Consider the following 22,125-nt stretch of genomic DNA (forward strand, 5'->3'; position numbering starts at 1 on the left):
TGCTAATGGTCTATAGGCTTTTATTTTATTCCTAAAAGGTGGTGGTTAAGTGTCCACCATATTCACATCTCATTTGCTGGGCAGCCTCTGTCCTCTACTGGGTTTAGAGGGCAGTGTTTTAAGAGGGACAGAGTGTTTTAGAGAGCCAACCTGACTGATATGCAGGATGGCTTAGAAGGAGAGGAGCCTGCATGCAGAGAAACAAGAAAGACTATCTTAGAAACCTGCATGTAAGATCTGGAGGCCTGGACCAGGGTAGGCCCGAGGGATTTTCATAGGCATATAAAATCTCTTCAGCAAATACATGGCATGTGTTTCATTGACTATCATCAGCACTGTGAAGGAATGGTATAATAATAGCTCATGAACACTGCCATTTTCTTGGGATTTTCAGGAAACTTAACCCAAAGAATGGTTTCTAATATTTAAAGGAAAAAACTCTTATTATTATTATTGTGTGTGTGATAAGTATGTGTGCATATAGATGTGCATACAGATGTTGTGCACATGCCGTGGTGAGTATCTGGAGGTCAGAAGAAGATCTAGGGGAGCCACCTCTTTCTACTGTCGATGCTGGGGATCTTCACTCAGATCATTAGGCTCCAATGGCCAACACTTTCACCCGAGGAACTGCTGATCTGCCCCAAACATGTGATTTCAATGAGAATCTTTGTTATTTTAGCTGATTAGTAATGACAATATTTGGTCTTAGAGAAGCTCTTGAGTCTTACAGCTATTTCAGGAAATAGCTACTTTCTTATTTTTGTGTAGAATCAGCATATGCATCGATAGATGTATAAGTTACTGAATTAGTAAACTGAATTATTGATTAAACTGGAGTCACTTTTGTTTGAGTATAGAATTATAGAACGAAACCAACCATTGAGCCTTGTATGGTTATCTTAATGGCCCTGTGTGGAGATGGCTTTTCCCTCTCATTCTGAACATGCGTAGCAATACCAGTTTGCATACAACTCAGAGTTTTCCAGGTTTAACGCTGGAAAGTTTCATTGATTTTTGTTGATATTTTGAACACTCTGAGATGTAGAGTAATGTGGCTTTAACTTAGTGAAGTACTTTACTTAAAATTTTAAAATTATGTGGTGTGTGTGTGTGTGTGTGTGTGTGTGTGTGTGGTGATTGCCATGCCATAGCAAGTGTGTGGAGGCCAGAGGATACTTGTAGGAGTAAGTGTCTTCTTCCACCTTCTGGGTTCTGGGGACTGAGCCTAGGTTGTCAGACGGGGCCTTGAGTGTCTTTATCCGCTGTGTCATCTCTCTGACCTGAAGTACTTTTTATTTTTTCTGCTCAACTACTCAAACTGTAGTAAGTTAACTAGAAGTTACATCTTTGGCCAGAGGTGGCATTGAGGAAACAAATGTACAGTAACGAAGCTCCAACACTCCTTCTGAGCTCCTGGAGAACCAAAGATGTGGAAGTTACCAGTTGGGAATGAAGCTATAAAGTGTGCTAAAATGCTGTAAGGTGTGTTTATGTGTTTGACTTTCGTGAAGACTGGAATGCACGGAAGTGTATAATCATTTCCCCATTTGACACCTAAAGCCACAAACACCTGAAGCAAGGTTGGCATGACTGGCCATTGAGTAGAGGAAAGCTGTTGTGTGACTTTATAATTGCTATAGGTATGAGACCCAGAGTGTTGGGAGAAGGAGCATGCTCACATGTGTTGAGAACAACCTTTACAAATGGTTAGTATATTACAGAGGTTTGTTTATGTATCAAATATAAAAGGTGGGCAAAGGACAAGGCCAGCCTGTTGGATATTTTTATAAAATTTCTAGCTTTCCCAAATTTTCCTGTCCATCAAAATTTGCTTTGAGTGTGTCAAAGTTATGACCTACTCTTTGTCCTTATCGCTAATAAATACGGATTCCAATGAGTCCTCTAAAAGGGGAGAGGCCGACTGTCTGATGTGGTAAGGGCTACTTGCCTTCTTTTCCACAAGCCTGCCGTTCTTCCTTCTCTCTTGAGCGCTCCTTCAGTCCTCACTGTAGACCATGCACACACGGGTCTGCATGTTCAGTTGTCAGCCAGGCCCTTTCCAGGATGCTCACAGAATGGAGATTGAGGCTAAGTAATGCAAAACTAGATTAACTGATTTCTTTTGCTTCTTTGTGTGTATGCATCAGAAGACCCAGTCAAAAATGGAAATAAAGTAGCCGAAGCATTTCATTTCAGAATCTGTCAGGAACAACATTTATTAAAAACTAGTCTAAGGAAAAAATGTTCTTAAAGCTCAAGATGATTAAGAAAGAAAAGATCTATGTTTTCTTTTAGAGATTTCCCCCCATATTTTTAACAAAGATGATGACATATTCTCAAGGCATATAATTGTTTAGAATGAGTCACTCACCCTGCTAAGCACCAATTCTGGCAATGGGTCTTGCTTGTTGAGATACATCCGACCATCATTTGACTAAGCTTGCTGTATGAGGAGGAAGTAAACAGACGTGGTTTATACATTTGCTCCTAGGTTTATGTACTATAACATTATTTTAGCCAATAAAATTATTTTTTAAAGAAGAGAACAGACTGTGAAGGGTAAGAGAAGTTTTGTTTTCATCTAAAGATTTTATTTTTAGCTATATATATATGTGCATGTGTCTGTGTGGGGGTGTGTGCATGTGAGCAGAGGTACCCAGAGAAGTCAGAAGAGGGCGTTGAATCCCATGGAGCTTCTGTTATTAATGGTTGTGAGCCATCTGATGTGGGCGCTGGGAGCTGATCTCTTAACCTCTGAGCCATCTTCTCAGTTCCCAGTAAAGGAGTTTTTAGGGACATCATAAAGAGCCATTTCATGATGTCCTTGGGGATTGAATGTCATGATCCAGAATGGTTTCCTGTGTTACAGCTAGAATCTCTTAGCTCCCGCAATTCTGTGGGAAGAATTTCCTTGAATTCATTTTGTTGCTTTGTTCGTTCTCTTGGGCACATCAATCCATCTGGTGTAATGGCTTAGCCTTTGCTGGCCTGGAGCTGGTCACCGTAATTGCACTCCATTTCTTCTATGGTCCTCTTGGGACAAGCTGTTTTCCTCAAGGCTCCGGCACCTCCAGTTTACCTGTCAACACGGTGGTGTAAACCTTTGCTCATCATCTTTCGTTCCTCATGGGACTCAGATTCTAGTGGAGCTCTCCTCTGCCCTCTGTTGGCATAGGACATGGTCAGGTCAGTTTTCTTTGAATAGTTGGGCAGTGATTGTTAAGAGTTCAGAGTGAATTGACAAGACAGAATGTAAAATCTTTCTCATTATCTTTTAAAAAAGCATTTAAAATTTCATTTGTCTGAAATAGTTTGTTAGGAGAAACTGATTATTCCACTCAACTGAATGCTTGGAGGATAGTATAGTATAGCTAATGAACTCAAGAAGCTGTAAAAATTTCTTGATAACTCATCTATCACATATTAACATTTTTTTTTTTTTCGAGACAGGGTTTCCCTGTGTGGTTTTGGTGCCTGTCTTGGATCTCGCTCTGTAGACCAGGCTGGCCTCAAACTCACAGAGATCTGCCTGGCTCTGCCTTTCGAGTGCTGGGATTAAAGGCGTGCACCACCGCCTCCCGGCAAAAAATTATTATTTTATTAACTTTATTAAGACTAGGAAAATGTTGACTATTTCAAAAGAAAATTATTTACATGAATAAAGTTTGCCTTGACATAAAAAGAGAAAAGCATGTTTTTCTTTTAAAATGGAGATACATTAATGCTCTTCGTTTTTATAAAATATTTAATTAAACATGAATCATATTTGAGTAAAAGGTACATGTCATTTCCACATGAAACTTGTCAGTGTATCTTGAATATCTGTGCATACCACACATGTGGTCAGACTATGGTACTTAGAAGCAGCTGCCTCATTACTCATTCTCTGTCTTTTTTTAAAGGGCCCAACTGTTCAGACTGGAAGCAGCCGATGTACCTGGGATTTGAGAAAGATGTCTTTAAAACTATAGCGGATTACTATGGTCACCTGAAGGAGCCACTGCTCACGTACCATCTCTTTGACGCTTTCGTCAGTGCCCTAGGTGAACAGAGAACCAGTGGATCTGCATGTTGATAGTGAATCTTCTGTCACCACTGTCTTGAGAGTTCCAGTAGCAAAAGCTCAGAACGTTGTCTTTTCTTTTAAAAAAAATTCCCATTTGAAATTTAGTTTTGATATCTTTTTCTGTGTTTTTAATATTTATATGAATTATTTATTTGTAACTTTTTGAGAATTTCATACTTGAGTATTTTCTCTTTATTAGCATGGGTCTCTGGAAGACATTTTCATACACGTATACAATGCGTTGTCCTTCCTTCTGTCTTCCCATTCCTTCTGCTTCTCGTACCCTTCCGCTTTCATGTCTCTCTTTTTTTGTGTGCGGGACCCAGAGTTTCACTAGGTTCCCTTATCGAATCGTTGGTAAGAGCTATTTATAGGATCATCACACCTTGTGGTTACACCCACGGAAGAAAATGCTTCCCTATCCCCAGCCACCATGAACTGCTGACAGTTTCTCAGGGTGGAACGGGGACTCCTGACCTCCCCGCAGCCATCTTTAACTGCCTGTGTAAATTTTTACCCATGATGCCATGTTGCTGTGCCCAGTCTTATGTGGGTGATCGTTGCTGCTGGGGGCTCACGGGTGCAACAGCCATGTCATGCTGGAAGACAGCACCGCCCCCTTCCTCTGGCTCATCTTCCTTCTTCCCTTTCTACGACGCTCCCTGAGCCGTGGAGGGGTGATAGGATGTCCCGTTTACGGCTGAACATTCAGTAGTCACTTACTTGAGCACTTTGAGCAGCTGTAAGTCTTGGCAGTTACTTTCATCCACTGAGAGAGAAGCTTCTCTGACCAAAGCTGATAGCAGTGCCCTAAGCATGCGTCGTCAGAAGGCAGACGACGGGTCTAACATTTACCAAAACAATAGTGGGAGCATCTCCACTGGTGTCGTGGGCTTTTTTTTTTTTTTAAGCCAGGTTTGAAATACTAGGTTTAAAATTCCCATGGAGCAGGACTTGAAATTCAATCAGTGAGTGGTTAGTTACCTCCATTAGCAACCATGCCAATGTGGCTCCAGTGCAGGGTCCACAGCCGGGTAACACCGTTGGCGATGGATTGCCCCCAGCGGCCTGTATAGTACCTTCCTGCACAGTAAAAGCTAGCCATATAGGCATTTTCAAAATAAAAAGTGATAGACCGCTTAATCCTTACTCCAGAAAGGAGTAGAAGAACTTAGTTAACCTGATTGTAAAACCTAAATCAAAACCCAGCAGGATTTATTTCTAAAAGAGGACCAGAATGTTGTATAAGACCATAACACTGTTTGTAGAGAAAAATGTAAATTTGACATTTACTCTTCATGACTAAATCAGTTGCTCTAGGTGACTTCAGGAGCAGTCAGTGTAGGAGGTATATTGTCATTTAGAAGGTAATTTATTACTCATTTTTATAGGACTATTTGATACTTGAAATATGCAGCATAAAAACAGTAGCATTATTCAGGTAAAACTTGTTTTTATTCTTCATATAGATTTGTACCTTAGAATTTGCACCGTGAAGGAAACATGGTAGGAAGGGGAAAGTCCATTATTGCTATGTTCCTTTCTGGAAATGAGATTGCCCTGTGGGCTGTAAGGATTTTTTTTTTTTTCATGTCAAAATGCATGCTGTGTGAATATCATCAGTTACATAGATGTGAGAGGAATTAGCATATTCTTGTTCCTCAGCATCATGGGCGTTAGCAATCTTTCCCCTTCCAGTTTGACTTGGCTTAGTTTTCTTTGCATCCCTTCCATAGCATCTGAACGAAATGTCAGCCATATGTGAAGGAGTTACCTGAACTCAGCAGTGTACTCTAGATTCATGCCTCTCAAGGTTCTCTGACAGTAACAAATACAGTCACTATAAATCATGCGTGTAATAGTAATTACGTGTGTGCGCACACGCACATGTGTGTGCACGTTATGCATGTGTGTGCGTATGCCACGGTGCACATTTTGAGATCAGAGGACAACTTTGTGCCGTTGGTTTTCTCTTTCCAGATTTATACAGGTTCCACAGCAAGTGCTTTACCCACTGAGCCACTTTGTCTTAGGAGTGATTATTTTATACATATCACCACTGGGGATAAATGGAGGACTTATTTAGTTTATTATAGGATTTTAAGAGCAATAAATCTTTTGGGTATTTTATTTAAGCCAGTTGATCTTTTTATGGATGTTTTGGTTTTGATTTGATTTTTAGATAGTCACATGTAGACCCAGCTGGCCTCAAACTCACTATGTAGCTGAGGCTGGCCTTGAACTCCTAACCCTCCTCTTCCCCATATGAGTACTAGTAATGTGCCACCAACCCAGCTCTGTTATGGAGTCTTGAGACTGTTGAGTCATTTTGGTATTTTGTTTTCAGCTGCTTTTGATTGGGTCTTACGAATGAATGTATGCATCTTGTGACTAATGATGAACTCTTGCTGCTGTTGAGGATACTTGTGGACTAAATGCGTAGGTTCTCATTATCCTTACCTACTGCCACTAGCATTGTTAGACTAGAGTTCTAAAGACGGGATTGAAAAATCATTTCCTATAGTTTCTTCTCATTTTCCATTTTTATAGTATTATGTGGTAAAACTATTTGTTTTGGAAGCAGAGTGACTTGGAGCATTTCTTTAAAACACAAATTCCAGTTTGAATCTGTTGTTTTTTATGTCATTTGTCCTTCACAATTACTAATTTTGAGCTGAGCTAGGAGTTAAAACTGGCTCCATTCTGAGTTGATATCAGAATTAGTTACCCCATAAAATATAAAGGGTTTGAAGTAGATACAGGACATTTCTGCTTTTAGCTATCAGCCAGAATAGACTATTGTCATAGTTAGGGTTTCTATTGCTTTGAAGAGACACTGTGACTGCAGCAACTCTTGTAAAGTAAACAGTTAACCGAGGTGGTGGCTTACAGTTTCAGAGGTTCAGTCCATTATCATCATGGTGGAGAGCATGGTGGCACGCAGATGTGCTGCTGGAGAAGTTTGCATCTTTGATTCACAGGTGAAGGAAGTGAACCGAGATACTGGGCAGTATCTTGAGCATATATGAGCCCTCAAAGCCCGCTTCCACAGTGACACACCTCCTCCAACAAGACCACACCTACCCTAGCAAGGCTATACCTCCTAATAGGGCCACTCCCTTTTGGGGCATTTTCTTTCACACCATCACAACTATTGGATGTGTCTGGTAAAATGTATTAACCTTCTGTATTATCCATCCTTCCAAAGTGAACATGCATGAGACATCTGCACTGGAAATCACTTTTTTTTTTTTTTTTTTTTTTTTTTAAAATTAAGCATCTTCCTGTAGTGGAAAAGAAAACCTAGACTGTGGAAGATTATAATTTGTTTACATGATTACAAAGAGTATCTAATGTAGTCTGTGGATAAAAGGAAATATCTACATTTGTAGGTTGAATTTCATAGCATTGATTCATCTCTTAAACTTCTTGACTTTGATTGAAATAGGATGTTGCCTTGATTGAAATCACATGTTGCCTTGTTTGAAGCAGGATGTTGTCTTTTAAAGTAAGTAATCAGTCTACTTTGTGTAGAAGTTGAACATTGTACAGCGTTTTTCAATGGATGTGATTGTCACTTCAGCTTATAGTCTTTTTTTCTTGAGGTTCATGGCGTTGCTTGATTGAACATGGTAGACCTTTTGACCAGAGCTGTGACCCTGAGAGCTGTTAGTTATTACTGATGCATGAAATTGGGCATCTGAAGTCCATTTTAATAGTTTTCAAAGAAAGGACACAGGTGTGGTGACTCATGCCTATAATCCTAGCACTTAGTTGAGACAGGAAGAGCACACATTTGAGGCCAGCCTGGGCTACATAGCAAGACCCTGACTCAAGAATCAGACAACATTTAAAAAGTATAGGGGAGGGGATCAGAAAGAAAGAAAGAAAAACTTATTTGACATGTTTGGAGATGTGAGACTTATTCTTTACCAATAATTACAAAATATTCAGTTTGGTTCAGCAGTCTAACCAAGCCAACTGTCCACAGTTGTTCTTTAGTTTCCAAGATGAGTGTCAACCTTTACTCATACTCCACATTCCACCCCACAGTCCATTGACGTGTGTAGCTTTTGCTAATTTACATATTGAGGGTGGATGAAGGTGGGAGTCAGGTGGGGTGTTTAGAAACCGAGTGAGCCTACTGTTGGGTTGTGCTAACCTTGCTTCTATAAATATCCTATAAGTACGTCTAGTTTGAACTGTGTGTGTGTGATTTTTTTAAAAGAAACTTGATTTAATTTGCTTATTTTAAGAAACAGGAGATTCATGTACAAATTTATACTTACAGCTTTATAAAAAGAAAACTGGAAGGATCTGGTAGTCTGGGGCTTGAGGTTTGGGTGGTCCACGTCGATGCTGTACGAGTGCTTCCAGTAGAAGGAGCAAATGTTTGGGAACATGGACCCCAGCTTGCTGCTCCATCGCTTCTCAGGCTTCGAGCAAGTGCACTCAGCTCCAGTTTCTTAATTACTCCATTTCAGCTCTGGCGCCTGGTTTCCTTGCTAGTGAACTGGAAGGCTGAGAGGATAACTCCTTGTTACTCATCATTTCCTCCTGACTTGAATCTTGAAAACGGCCTTGTCCTTCACTAGAGTCATTATGCACTGGATCATCTGACTCAGTATGTGTGTGTGTGCGCGCGCGTGTGTGTGTATGTGCGCGCAAGCACACGCCAGAGAGTTGTGTAGGCTTATAGTGTAGAATACCCAAATGACTGGGTGTTCTTTACCGTTTGTTTGTTTCTGGTCAGGTGACTTGTAAAACAGCATGCCATCTTTACCTGCCCTTATGTTTTTCAGGCTACCTCAGGGTCCCTGTCCCTTCTTAGCTCTTTTCTCAGAGAGTGACTAGTTAGTGTGTGTGCTGGCCCAGACAGAGGGCTCTTGTTTCCGGGTACTTCACGTTCTTGGTGGTGATGTCATCTGTTTTCTGGGCTCAGATCTTGTGACTGGAGCTTTTGAAGATGCAGATGGGCCCTGATAGAGCTGTCTGTTCACCCTTGGATATCTCCAGTGATTGTTAAAATAAAGAGGAGTTTAAGTACTGCCTAAAGGTAGCAATTTAGGGAAGTGTCTAGATTTTCTTTGGATGCAACCAAATGTGTAAGTTATTTATATCAGTGATCACTAAGACGATTGACAAAACTTTTGGGAAGAAAGTCCAAAATTCTTCCCATACCATTTCAGCAAATAAAGATAAAAATAGTTTAAAATGCAATATGAAATATGGTTCACCTTTATCCAGTATTTGGATAAGTAAAGAACTTTCTGAGCCTAAAAGCCAAAGGGATTATTAAGTGCTATATTTGAGATTCATGCAAGAAAGGACATCATCTTGATCATGGGAGATCTGTTTTTGAATATTTCCCCATGGTAACCTGCTTGCCTTTCCTTAAAAATCTCCAATGAATTAGATTCTCTTGCTGTGTCTTTCTTGAAGCAAAAAATTCTTGCCAGTTGGTATGTATTTTAAATCCTTTTGGTTCAATATAATCTTTTTTCTTCTTTTTGTATGTTTTCAATAAAACTGAAACTTTGATCCCCCTTCCCTTTCAACAGACATGACTCTGTTGGCCTTTCTGGGACTTCCAGGCACTCCTAAGAGTTTTCATATTTCATTGCTTTCATATTTCATTTCATAATTTCATATACCAATAGCCAAGGGGTTTTTCAAGAGACACTAAGAGAAAGGATGTTTTCAGTAAATGATGTTAGAACAACGGGAAAAGGTGAGACTCTTATTTTTTTTTATACTAGTTTAAACTTTATATTAGAGTAGATCTTAGACTCAAACATAACAAATCAAACTAGAATCCACCAGAAGGAAATGTACGAGAGGATTATTGCAATCTGGGGTAGGCAAAGATATACATACAGAAAGCTTAAACAATAAAAATTCATAAAGCTGACTTCATTCAAATTAGAATTGTCTCCTGTTTGAAATACTCCATCCGGGAATGTAGGAAAGGGGCCAGGGAGACTAGACTTGTATTTTTTTTTTCTGAGAATGATAGATGGTCTTGCTGTGGCCCCAAGTGAATATTCACCCACCAGCCATGTTGTGTAATTGTGTTGAGCCTCTGCTGCCCCTCCGCCAGAACAGGCAGCACTTTGAGGAAGGCCATGGCTCCTCCTCTTCTTCCTGAAAACATCACAAATAGTTTCCTACAGGTTTTTGGTGTTATTGTTCTCTGTGGCCACATGACTATGCGATAGTGTTCCAGAGCCTTCTAGTGGTCTCTGACTTCTCTTTAGCACACATTGGTCAATGCTACCACCTCACTTCCTGTGCTCTCAGTTCCGTGAGATCAGCTCTTAGATTCCGTCTGTGATTGAGGTCCTGAGGTACTTGCCATTCTGGTCCTAGCTTACGTTATGTAACACCATAATCTCATTTAAGACTTGGTGCCTCATGCCTGCCATTCTAGAACTGGGAAGCTGAAGCGGGAGGAACACTGGGTTTGAGAGCAGCCTGTCTTTTGTTCTAGAAGTTTCTGAATGTCAAGTCTTACATTGAAGGTTTATCCGTTTTTGGGTTGTATTTTGTGAGACTGGTAAGGAAGGAGTAGGGGTCTAGTTTTCCTCTTCTGTCTGTGGGTAGTCTTCAGCACTGTTGGGATGGCTGTCCCATGCATGTCCTTACCACCTTCCTTGAAAAGCATGGTTGTCAGGGCATGGGTTTCCTTCTAGGGTCTGTTCTTGTCTCTGTGTTGCTAGTGTCAACAGGAGTGAGAAGAGGGCATTGGAAGCAGCAGTTGTGAACTGCCTGACATGAGTGCTGGGATATGAACAAGTATCTCCTAGAAGAGCAATAAGTGCTCTTGACCACTGAGCCATCTGTCCACCCTTTGTATAGTATTTTGAAGTCAGGTAATGGAATGTTTCCGGCTGTGTGCAATTAAATACAGCTGTGTTGAAGAAAAAGTGGGGCATGTGGGCATACTTTTTTCAATTCAGATGTTAGAGAAAGTGTTCGGATTCCCCCCATCAGTATAATGCAAATCATATGTCTCTCTGCCTCTGTTTCTCAGTGCATGCATATTGCACACCTTGCCAGGTGTAATTGAGTAGGTAAAAACTTTTTTTTTTTTGTTTTGATTTTTCGAGATAGATTTCTCTGTGTAACAGTTCTAGCTGTCCTGGAACTTGGTTTGTAGACCAGGCTGGCCTTGAACTCACGGAGATCCGCCTGCATCTGCCTCCCAAATTCGAAAACATTTTGTATAATTTTAACTGTAAAAATGTGAGGAAGGCAGAACAGTCAAGTAGGCTGTGTACTAAAAGACGAAACTTCCTTTTGAATCAGGTTTGCTACATCGAGAGAAAATGGCAATCGAAGCATTTCAGATTTGTTGTCTCCTTCTGCCTCCTGAGAACAGGAGAAAGTTACAGCTGCTGATGAGGATGATGGCGAGGATCTGCTTAAACAAAGAGATGCCACCACTGTGTGATGGCTTTGGCACCCGCACTCTGGTAGGTTGACCGTTAACATCTACTGTGACCTACGTTTTCAGTCGGAAATGCAACGGAATCCCTGTTCCGAGTGGCCAGGTGAGAGCAGGAGGGAGGCTTGCTTGAAGAGCGTGGCCCGCTGTCCACCTAGACTTCCTTTGCTTTTGGTCTAAGGACCTTGAAGAACACAGTGCAAAGTGAAAAGAGAGAAGGCTCTCCCTTTAGAGATGGCCGCTATGTCCTCGCTTACAAATGGCTACCTACAGTCCACACAAAGACAGCTAAGGTGGGCAGACAGCGTAGGAAAACCACATTCCCTTGTTCCTGCACAGGGGACATTGAGGAGTCTTTGTGATCGTAACAAGCGAGAGAGACAGCCTGGGCAATGGTAGGGGAAGCAGAGGTAGTAGATTGAAGCAGGCGTGAGAACACCCAGCTGGGCTAGACCACGGGGAAGGAGAGGGAGATTTTTTTTTTTTAATTGACAGTGTCATACATTTGTGGATTCATGTGCTCTTCTGATATATGGACTCACTGTAGAAATATTTAGTTAAAACTATTAATATGTCTATCACATCACTTACTACTTTTCTAGCAGTTTTGACACGTTCCGTGTGTTGTTATTAGTAGCTATGACTGTGGTGCCGTGGATAGATTCCTCCAACTTTCTCCTAATTGGAACTCCATAAGCTTTAGTCAGCAGCTTCCTCCACGCTTCTTCCTGCCACTGCCCACTGCAGATTGCACTCCGCTTCTCTCAGTTTTCCTCAGAAAGAGTCTTGTAGAGAGATTGTTTCTTTAATCCCACTTGCGTCCTCCTCATGCTCTTGAAATCACTGCTCAGTTTCTGGGGATCACCCGGTCCAGCTTTAGAGAAGCATGCACTGCCCACTGGGGTGACTCTTGACCCCTTCTCGGGTTAAAGGGACCTTTCTGAAAAGTCAAAGAAAACTTGTACCTCTTCCTTATAACAACATACACACACACACACACACACACACACACACACACACACACACACACACACTTATAAATTTTAAACATGATTTCAAAGCATTCTTAAATCTACTGAAATTTATTTCCAAGCAAAAATTTCTGCCTCTCCTTATATATGTAAATATGAAGATAAAGTGACACAGTGTTGATGAAAGCTGGTTTTAATACAACTAATAAACAGTACCACGTGACTTTGTAGGTTTTGATGTGAGTTGGTTGGCAATGAAATTAGAAGGAAAAAGGTTAATCCAGAGCATAGAATTGAAGGAAGTAATGATATGAACTCCATGGAAACTGTATTGTTTACGTTAGTTACATATTTATATTTCCGGTTACCATAAAAAGTCTTGTCACTTGATACGTGGCTTCTTTGTTCAAGTTCAGTTCTCAAGTGTGTATCTCAAAGTGTAGAAAAACTAAGTTACAGGGAAAGATGCCGGCTGAGGAACACAGTCAAAACAAGCAGTGGAACTAGGGTATTGTTTGGCCAAGTGGCCACAAGTACCTTGAACTTTGAAGTGCCAAATTCATGTAATTTTCAGAATATATGTGCGTATGTATAGGTATGTATGCATGCAAATGCATATGCACATAAACCCTTGTATAAAATGGAGTTTCGACAGTTCTCAGACAAGCTTCTCCCGGCTAAGTCTCTTAAAGGGAGATTGCCGTATGAGTTGGCCATGTGACTGGTGCCTGGTGGGATGTGTACCTCGTCCCTTGGGCCACTTCTCCCCAACCCTTCACATGTGTCTTTTGCAAACTAACTGGCACTCAGTTTAGAGAAGGCCACAAGGCCACAGATTTCTGCTATTCTCACCCTCTCTGCCTTTCTTTCAGATGGTTCAGACATTTTCCCGGTGCATCTTGTGTTCTAAGGATGAGGTGGACTTAGACGAGTTGCTAGCTGCTCGGTTGGTGACATTTCTGATGGACAATTACCAGGAGATTCTGAAAGTGCCTTCGGCCCTGCAGACCTCCATAGAAGAGCGTGTGGCTCATCTGCGAAGAGTCCAGGTAAAGATGAGACATTGTCAGTTCTGCAAGATTGACAGTGGGAAGCCAAGTAAGTGTGCCAGCCTCCTCTGGCATCTGTAGTAAGGATTAAGTGAATTGGTGTGAGCAAAGTCTTGGCATGTACTAAATACTGCATGAGTCTGCTGTTACCATGGATAACTGTGGGATACATGTTTGTTTTATTATATCACTCACTGCTATATGGGTATCAACATAATACATTGAACAAGTTTGGAAATATAGATTGTACATACAGAAAACTGTCAGAGTTACACTATAATGTCCGTTTTATATTTATATATCTATCTTCTCTCTCTTCCTCCTTTCTCCATTTTTTTCTTTGTCTCACTTATTTTTAGTAACTCAGTTTTTCTTACTTAGTCATGCAATGGAACATTATCCCCTAGCTTCAGATATCCTTGATTGACACTTGTGCCAAGAGCACCCTCTGCAGGTAAAGCGTGTTTGAATTAATGGTGTCCTTTTCTTTGCCCTGCCTTCTCATTGGACAAATGAAATAGTAGTACTGTGCTTCAGCGTTGCCCCAATCTCTTTTTTCCTCTGATTTTCTGTAAAATCGGAATGATAGTTAATATTTTGTCTGGCTAGTACCTACCGAAAGTGTTTACAGTAATGTTTTAATGTCTGCCACATAGGAAACTGCTGTTGAGGCTGTTGTTATTATTAGTATGTCTTTAATGTCATTATTGATAACATCCGTATTCCATAATAGGGATGTATACATAATGAAGTGTGGTGCTCTTGTTTTTAAATTTTTTGTTTTAGTTTTAGTTTACTTTATGTTTTTAAGACAGAGTCTCATACTGGAGACCAAGGTGACCTGAAATTCATTATTAGTCCAGGCTGGCCTTGAATCTGGGGACAAGCTTCCTCCCTCAGCTTCCTGAGTCTTGGGATTATAGACATGAGCTATGTCCAGCTCTGGTTGATATTTAGATTCTCTCTTTATGTCTCTCTGTTTTGCAAGCAGTGTGTTAGTAAATTTTTTTATAGCTAGATTTTGGGAGAGGGAATGGATCTACAACTATTTTTTTCCAAGAGTAAATTCCTAAGTGCATCATTGCTGGGTCAAAGACCTTAAGTGTATTTTAAGTATTGACAGCATATTGCCAACTTTCCTTTTAGTTTGATTGTTTCAATTTAATTTATGTCAGTGGCATAAGAACATAAGTGTTCATTTCACCTTTGCCTCGGCTCTGGATATAATTGCCATGTATATGTGCATGTAATATATATATATGTATATTATATATGTATACACACACACACATGCCCTTGCCATTTGCATTGGTAAAACACATACTCTTACTACTGTTTTAGTTTAACATGTTTTTCTCTTGATATTTTTATGACTCGGACTTTGAAGAGTAAAGATGAAATGCTTCCTCCAGTCTTCACAAGGAAGGATTAGAGCAGGAGCTGCAGTTTTGTGTGCTCACATACGTAGCAGTCAGGTCACAGTAGCTTAGCCTGTGAGCCCTGTGCTCTTGAGGATCCAGGGTAGGCTATGCTGATTAACCTGCCCGCCGATGAGCTTGCTCTTGTAAAGGCATAAGTGTGCTGTGGCGGAATCAAATCAGTGATGACTTGACTCCTGGAGATCAGGCTCACATCTCCAGGCTTTTCTAGAAAGTGTCTCTACCCACTCACAAGCCCCTGATTTCTGTTTAAATCCCAGATCTTATTGAAGGGCACATACAGGAGTTCTTTGTTGTTTATTGAGTTTTCTTTTTGTTTTTTAGAATGGGTCTCAAGTTCAGAAAAATAAAAGAATCTCATATTTTAAATGTAAGACTGTGGCTTTAAATGTTATTCTTGTGAAAGCACGAAAACCTTCTCCTTTTCAATATGGCTCCTTAAGCAAACTGAAGAAGATATCCCACTCCTACCAGGAGACATGCTGGTTTTGATTTAATCTAATCCTGTGCTTTGCTCAGATAAAATACCCAGGAGCTGATATGGACATCACGTTGTCTGCGCCTTCATTCTGCCGCCAAATCAGTCCTGAGGAATTTGAATACCAAAGGGCTTACGGCTCTCAGGAGCCCCTGGCAGCCTTGTTGGAAGAGGTCATAGCAGATGCCAAACTCTCCAACAAGGAGAAGAAGAAGAAGCTGAAGCAGGTGACGAAGCTGGTCTTCAGGCGGTGTCTCGCTCTCCGTTCTGAGTTGTTTCTTCCTTTTACTCTCTCTTTTAATGGGCTCCATGTGAATCTCATAAGGGCATATGAGTTTCTCATTAGGTTCTGTGTTGCAGAAATTCGGGTGATTGGTACACTGCAGTCATTTTCACGAGTTCTATCGTGTTTTACATTATTGAGTACTTCTCTTGTAGACTTAGGTTCTAATATTTGTCATTTGTTTTGCTACCTGACATGATATGAGTCAGCCAAACAGTTACTTCAAAGAAACTGACTATAAGGAAAATATTTAATGTGTGCGCGTGTGTGTGTGTGCCCATGTGTCTTTGTGTGTGTGTGTGTGTGTGTGTGTGTGTGTGTGTGTGTGTGTGCAGGTGCATATACCACAGTATGCATGTTTGTGTGTGTGTGTGTGTGTGTGTGTGTGTGTGTGTGGTGCATAGACCGTGGCATGCATGTAGAGGTCAGGACACCTGTTAGGAGTCAGTTTTCTGGTGCACCTCGGTGTTCAGCCTCTGCAAAAGCACTTCTATCCACTGAACCACCTTGCAGAAACTGTTATTTTTAGATAGGCAATATCAGTGTGGTTTCTTATCTCAGACCCCACTAAGTGTTCCAACCAGCCAAACGCAGTTCCTCTTGAGTGAGGCAACACAGCGAGGGTCTTAGAGAATGGTTTTCATTCAGAAAAGGTGCACTGCATCACTTCACTGCATCATCACTTCACTGCATCATCATCACTTCAGTGCATCACTTCACTGCATCATCACTATATCATCATCACTTCACTGCATCATCATCACTTCAGTGCGTCACTTTACTGCATCACTTCACTGCATCATCATCACTTCAGTGCATCACTTTACTGCATCACTTCACTGCATCATCATCACTTCAATGCATCACTTCAGTGCATCACTTCCAGTGCATCATCACTTCACTGCATCATCACTTCACTACATCTCTTCACTGCATCAACATCATCATCATCATCACTTCAATGCATTGCAACTTAAGGGGTGGGGAGGTTTCATTGGCTGCAAATATCAGAAGATATATTCACTGTGGCAGGTAAGGGATGATGGAGCAATTTGGGTGTGGCAGCAGGAGCTTGTCTAGAAGCTATTCATGTCACCGTGGGCCAGAGAGCGTCCGTGGGAATGGGTAGGGTAAGAGACCTGCAAGGACCTTCTGGTGATTCACTTCCTCCAGCCAGGCTCGGCCTCTCAGTTTTCAGGACCTCCCAAAGTCATGCCCCAGGTGGGAATCACATATTCAAAGCATGGCCCTAGGAGGACATTTCCCATCCCTGCCTTGCGTGCACTTGGCCATCCTTAAAGACTGCTCTTCATGCAGGTGGACGGTATTTAGTTCTCTTTCTGGTTATTTTTTATTTTTTCAGACACTCTAGCCCAGGCCAACCTTGACCTAGCCGTCCCCTCATCTCTGTCTGCGGGGTGCTGGCATTAGAAGTGGTGACTCGCCACTCTCGGGTTTTGTACTTTACTGCACAGCTGGATTCCTGGACACAGTTTACACAGGATTGATTATTCCCTGAATATTGAGGTTCTGGGCTTCGTTTTCATTTTTCTTCTGCTAATGTTGGAGAAGTGTTGAGTGGTAAATATTGAAGGAAGAATACATTACCTTCCTTTAAATATTCCATGGGTAACACCATGTTCTTTCTTCTCTTGGTTGGGTAGAAGCTGGCCAAGCTGAGTTGGAGAAGCAGAGGGATCGTAAAAATGGTTGGGCCAGACTTTTCTAATTATGTAAAACAAAGTTATTTTCAATTCAGACTTACTTGCGACTGGTATTCACAGTGAGGTCTAGACAGAGTTGACAGAGAGAACATTTTGAGGGATTTGATTACAAGGACAATTTCATCTGAATACTGGATCAAAGGAGAGATGAGGTAGAGCTGTGGGCACCAGCATCAAATAATTTAACAAAAGGAAAGGGAAGCGGGGATCAAGAACTCTTACAATTTGATGGTACAGTTTGTGTGGCTCTTTTGTGTCTTTTTTTTTGACTCACATTGGACTTCTGTTTAGTTTCAGAAATCTTACCCTGAAGTCTACCAGGAGCGATTTCCCACACCAGAAAGTGAAGCACTTCTCTTTCCTGAAAAACCCAAGCCCAAACCACAGCTGTTCATGTGGGCGCTGAGGAGGCCTTTCCAGCCATTTCAGAGAACGAGAAGTTTCCGGATGTGATTCAGTGACGGAGCTTTAGAGACCTCAGTGGTAGAGACAGTTTTCAGTCAGTTGAGGTATAAACTACTGAAATGTGGAGTTTCAGAGAATCTGTCAGATTATTTGACTCTCAAAATGTTGAGCCATTATCAGTATTTTTATAAATCTCAATGCTGGTTTTAGAGATGTACAAATCAGTGAATGATTGCAAACTAGGTGTGTAGTGGTGGTGTAACAGGCTTGGGTTGTTACCCTCCTTCTGTTTGTTCTTCTCCATAGTGTGTAAAGTTCTCGTGTGTTCTTTCTAGTCACTGACACCTCTGTGAAAGCCAAGCCTAAGAATGCTGTACATACTTGAATAAGAACAACACTGGGTGCTGTTACTGTGGTGGCATTGGTGTGGTTGCCAATTGTGACTTCTTCTGTGTAAATCCCATTTTCTCGTTGTTGTTGTTATTGTGCAAAAGTCCCTAATGTCTCTCATGGCTGTGCCTCTTATTGCAGATTTCCAGTTGCTGTGAGAGTCACCAGCACTGGCTCTCTGGCTGCCCATATTATCAGTCCGCATGCGCCTAGGTTTGTAGTAGCTTTGCACCTGCCTACAGTCATGTAATTCGAGTCTTAGCTAAAGATGGAAGGTGGAGCTGATGGATTCTTTGGGTTCCCTGTAAATCTAAATTAAATCTTTGTTTGGTTTTATGAAAGGTATAAATGGGTAAGATGAAATTAGTTCTTTTATGAATGTATTTTTTCAGCTTGTTCATCCTTTTGAAAGTAAATGAAATGTAAATAAATACTGAGTTTTTTTTAATACTATGCCTACTGTTCTTCTTTCTTTTTAATATTATGCCTAGTGTTTTTCTTTTTTTTAAAGGTAAGTTATGGAGCCTCCTCAAATGCCTTTGCCAATATTTTCACATCACTCTGTGTATCAGAAAGTGAGTGAGGTTTTTTTTGTATTAGTTTCAAGAGAGTGCCCCCCTCCATGTCTGTCTGTCTGTCTCTCCCTCCTTCTTCCCTCCTCCACCTTCTCCTTCCTCCTCTTCTCCCTTCTCTCTCCTCTGTTTCTTCTGCAAAGTAGTAGAGCATCTGCAGTTCTTGTGAGAGTAATTACCTGAACTGACTTTGTTCTCTTGCTCTTGAGATCCCTGTTTTCCTGTGGCAGAGTGTCTTCTGTGGTCAGCAGAGATTTGCCCGCTTAAAAAGGGAGAAGTGTCCCTGTTGGTGTGAGTACTGTTCCAAACATTTAATAGGAAGGGGATTTTCAGACTTTCAGCCTTCTTAGACATTTTGTTGAAGCAAAGTACAGTTCTGCGTTCTGCTCAGTCTTGCCCCCTGGTGGAGAACCCGTTGTGTGCTGCTTCTGGAAGTGTGTGTGGCTGCTTCCGTCCCTTTCTGTCTTAGGCTCACTTCTTTTTTTTTTTTTTTTTTTTTTTTTTTTTTTATTTTGCAATACCATTCAGTTCTACATATCAGCCATGGATTCCCTTGTTCTCCCCCCTCCCGTCCCCCTCACCTTCCCCCCAGCCCCCCCCCCCCCCTCCATTCCCATCTCCTCCAGGGCAAAGCCTTCCCCACAGACTGAGGTCAACCTGGTAGACTCAGTCCAGGTAGGTCTAGTCCCCTCCTCCCAGGCCGAGCCAAGCAATCCTGCATAGGCCCCAGGTTTCAAACAGCCAACTCATGCAATGAGCACAGGACCCGGTCCCACTGCCTGGATGCCTCCCAAACAGATCAAGCCAATCAACTGTCTCACCCATTCGGAGGGCCTGATCCAGTGGGGACCCCTCAGCCATTGGTTCATAGTTCATGTGTTTCCATTCATTTGGCTATTTGTCCCTGTGCTTTATCCAACCTTGGTCTCAACAATTCTTGCTCATATAAACCCTCCTCATTTAATATAGCTGTACATTTTCCCCATATATTTTTAGCTTTTATATTTTTGTAAAAATCTTAACTACTTCTCATTTATATAAGTATACATACTATGACTTAGATTATTGAACCTGTAAGTCAGTTTGGTGACTATTACTATATATACAATTGTGCTCGTTAAGTTTTGCCAGCTGGATATAATCTATTCTTACCTGGGAAGAGGGAACTTGAGTTGAGGACTTGTCCAACAAATTTTCTTGTGGGGCATTGTCTTGATTGACAATTGATGTGGGAGGGCCCAGCTCACTGTAGGTGCCCCCTCCCCAGCAGGTGGTTTTATAAGAAAGCAAATAGAGCAAGCCACAGAGAGAAAGCCAGTAAGCAGCATGCCTCTGTGGTCTCTGTGTCAGTTCCTGCCTCGAGTTCCTGCCTTGACTTCCCTTCCTGGTGGACTGTTCCCAACCAGTGTAAGTGAACCCTTTCCTCCCCAAGCTGTATTTGGTCATGGTGTTTATCACAGTAGCAGAGGCATGAAATGACACTGATAGCAAAGAGTCACGAGCCCTCCATCGATTCTTGATAGATGAAAATGTTTGATTTTTTTTAATAAGGTTTATGTGTTTTGTTTCTAAGTATTTAATACTTTGAAAAATGTTAGTATGAACATTTGTTTTGATTCTGTTATAAATGTCTTGACGCTTCTTTCTTTTGTATGGATTAAAAAGCTGAGTTTTGTTTACTGACTGTTGTGATTGGTGACCTTGCTGTACTTTCTTACTAATTCTGAATATTTAGTGTGGTGTCTTTGATTTTCTACATTTCCTACGTATCAACAAGCAATGATTTTTTGGTTTTCTGTATCTGAACTATTCCAGTAGTCCTTATTTTTTGATACTTAATTTTGAAAACAATTACATTTGTGTGTGTGTGTGTGTGTGTGTGTGTGTGTGTGTGTGTGTGTGTGTGTGTGGTGTTCCTTCATGTGGATCAGAGTATGACTTGCAGGAATCCGTGCTGTCTTTCCACCACCTGGGTCTTGGGGATTGAAGAACTCAGGTTGGGAGTAGCACCTGGACTTGCTAGGCCTTTGCTCTGGCCATTCCTGATATTTAATGCTCCATGTAATCTCCTTTCCTTGAATATGGGATAAGGAGAGGCTTATCATGTGGGAACTGTTGCTTCTTGTCTACTTTAGGTCTCAAACCCGGGACAAATGGCTGGCTGAGTTGCCTATTTAATGTGTCAAAGTGGACCTGGCTACCAGGTTCTCCCAGCATCCCTCAGTCCCTACCTTGTTACAGGGTATGTCTGGAATAATCTGCCTCTTACCCTAAACTTCTCCAGCCCAGGGGCTGGGCTGCCCTTCCCACAGCTGCCCTTCCCTATATAATCCAGCCATTTTGGTTACCCGCGTTTTCTTGGGTCTAATCTTTACCCTCCTGGCCTCTTGGTTTGGCTCTCCCTTCTTCACTTGCCGCTTTCCTCACATTGTCGGACTCAGGGGCGTGTTCACTCTGGACTCTCCCAGTGTCCCTGCTCTCCCCTTTATCTACAATAAACCTCCTCCACCATACCTAGGTGCAGTCATGTCCTTCCTTTTTTCTTTCTTTCTTTCTTTCTTTTTCTTTCTTTCTTTCTTTCTTTCTTTCTTTCTTTCTTTCTTTCTTTCTTTCTTTCTTTCTTTCTTTTGCTTTTTTTGTTTGTTTGTTCATTCAGTCAACAGCCAGTGGATATAGGAGAACTGGCAACAGCTTTTGAGCACTCCTGAAAGTGGGTCCCACCTTAGTTCAGCTGATGCTCTGCATTGGTGTCTTTGAAAAAAATCTGAGCCAACAGGACTCAACTAAGCTGCGTTTTCAGTCACACAGAAACTATTACATAAACACTCATGTTTTTTTAATAAATAATTTACAGTGTAATATTTGCTGCAGTAATTGAAATGATACACTGTTTAAATTCTGTTTCTCCCTCCCCTTCTCCCCCGCTCCATGGCTTGAAATAATAATGTCTCGCAGCTCTGGAGACCCTCATATAGTGCTGAACAGAGATAGCAAACTGTCACTATTCTTGATTTTACAGGGAAAACTTACAGGATACTTTAAAGTATTTGTACATTATTTTTTATCATGGAAAATGAAGGTATTTTAATTTTTATTACTTTTGTGTGTGTATTTAAGTGTGTACTGTCAGGTGTGCATCCTTGGGGAGGCCATAGGAAGCCATGAGTTGTCCTGCTCTATCGCCCTCCACTTGGTTCCTTTGAGGCAGAGTCTCTCACTGAACCTGGAGTTAGGCTGGAGGCAAACAAGCCCGAGGAATCCTCCCGTCTCTGCTCCCACAGCACTGAGGTTACAAGCA

The 22,125-nt window shown here is 41.4% G+C and overlaps 1 protein-coding gene across 3 annotated transcripts in view; it reads left to right on the forward strand.

The window, feature by feature from the left end:
* The window catches only part of Depdc1b (DEP domain containing 1B), an 87,520-nt gene extending 68,839 nt beyond the window's left edge, over window positions 1–18,681 (forward strand). For all 3 annotated transcript variants that reach the window (XM_052743267.1, XM_052743268.1, XM_052743266.1), the window contains 5 exons: window positions 3,906–4,046; window positions 11,378–11,544; window positions 13,360–13,536; window positions 15,495–15,680; window positions 17,752–18,681. In XM_052743267.1, coding sequence (XP_052599227.1) covers window positions 3,906–4,046; window positions 11,378–11,544; window positions 13,360–13,536; window positions 15,495–15,680; window positions 17,752–17,913 — 833 coding nt within the window. In that variant the 3' untranslated portion in view covers window positions 17,914–18,681. The remainder of the gene's footprint in view (window positions 1–3,905; window positions 4,047–11,377; window positions 11,545–13,359; window positions 13,537–15,494; window positions 15,681–17,751) is intronic.
* The last annotated feature ends 3,444 nt before the right edge of the window (window positions 18,682–22,125 follow it).

Source organism: Peromyscus californicus, unplaced genomic scaffold (genome assembly GCF_007827085.1).
Source record: "Peromyscus californicus insignis strain IS unplaced genomic scaffold, ASM782708v3 Scaffold_18__1_contigs__length_77618521, whole genome shotgun sequence".
Taxonomy (NCBI): Eukaryota; Metazoa; Chordata; class Mammalia; order Rodentia; family Cricetidae; genus Peromyscus; species Peromyscus californicus.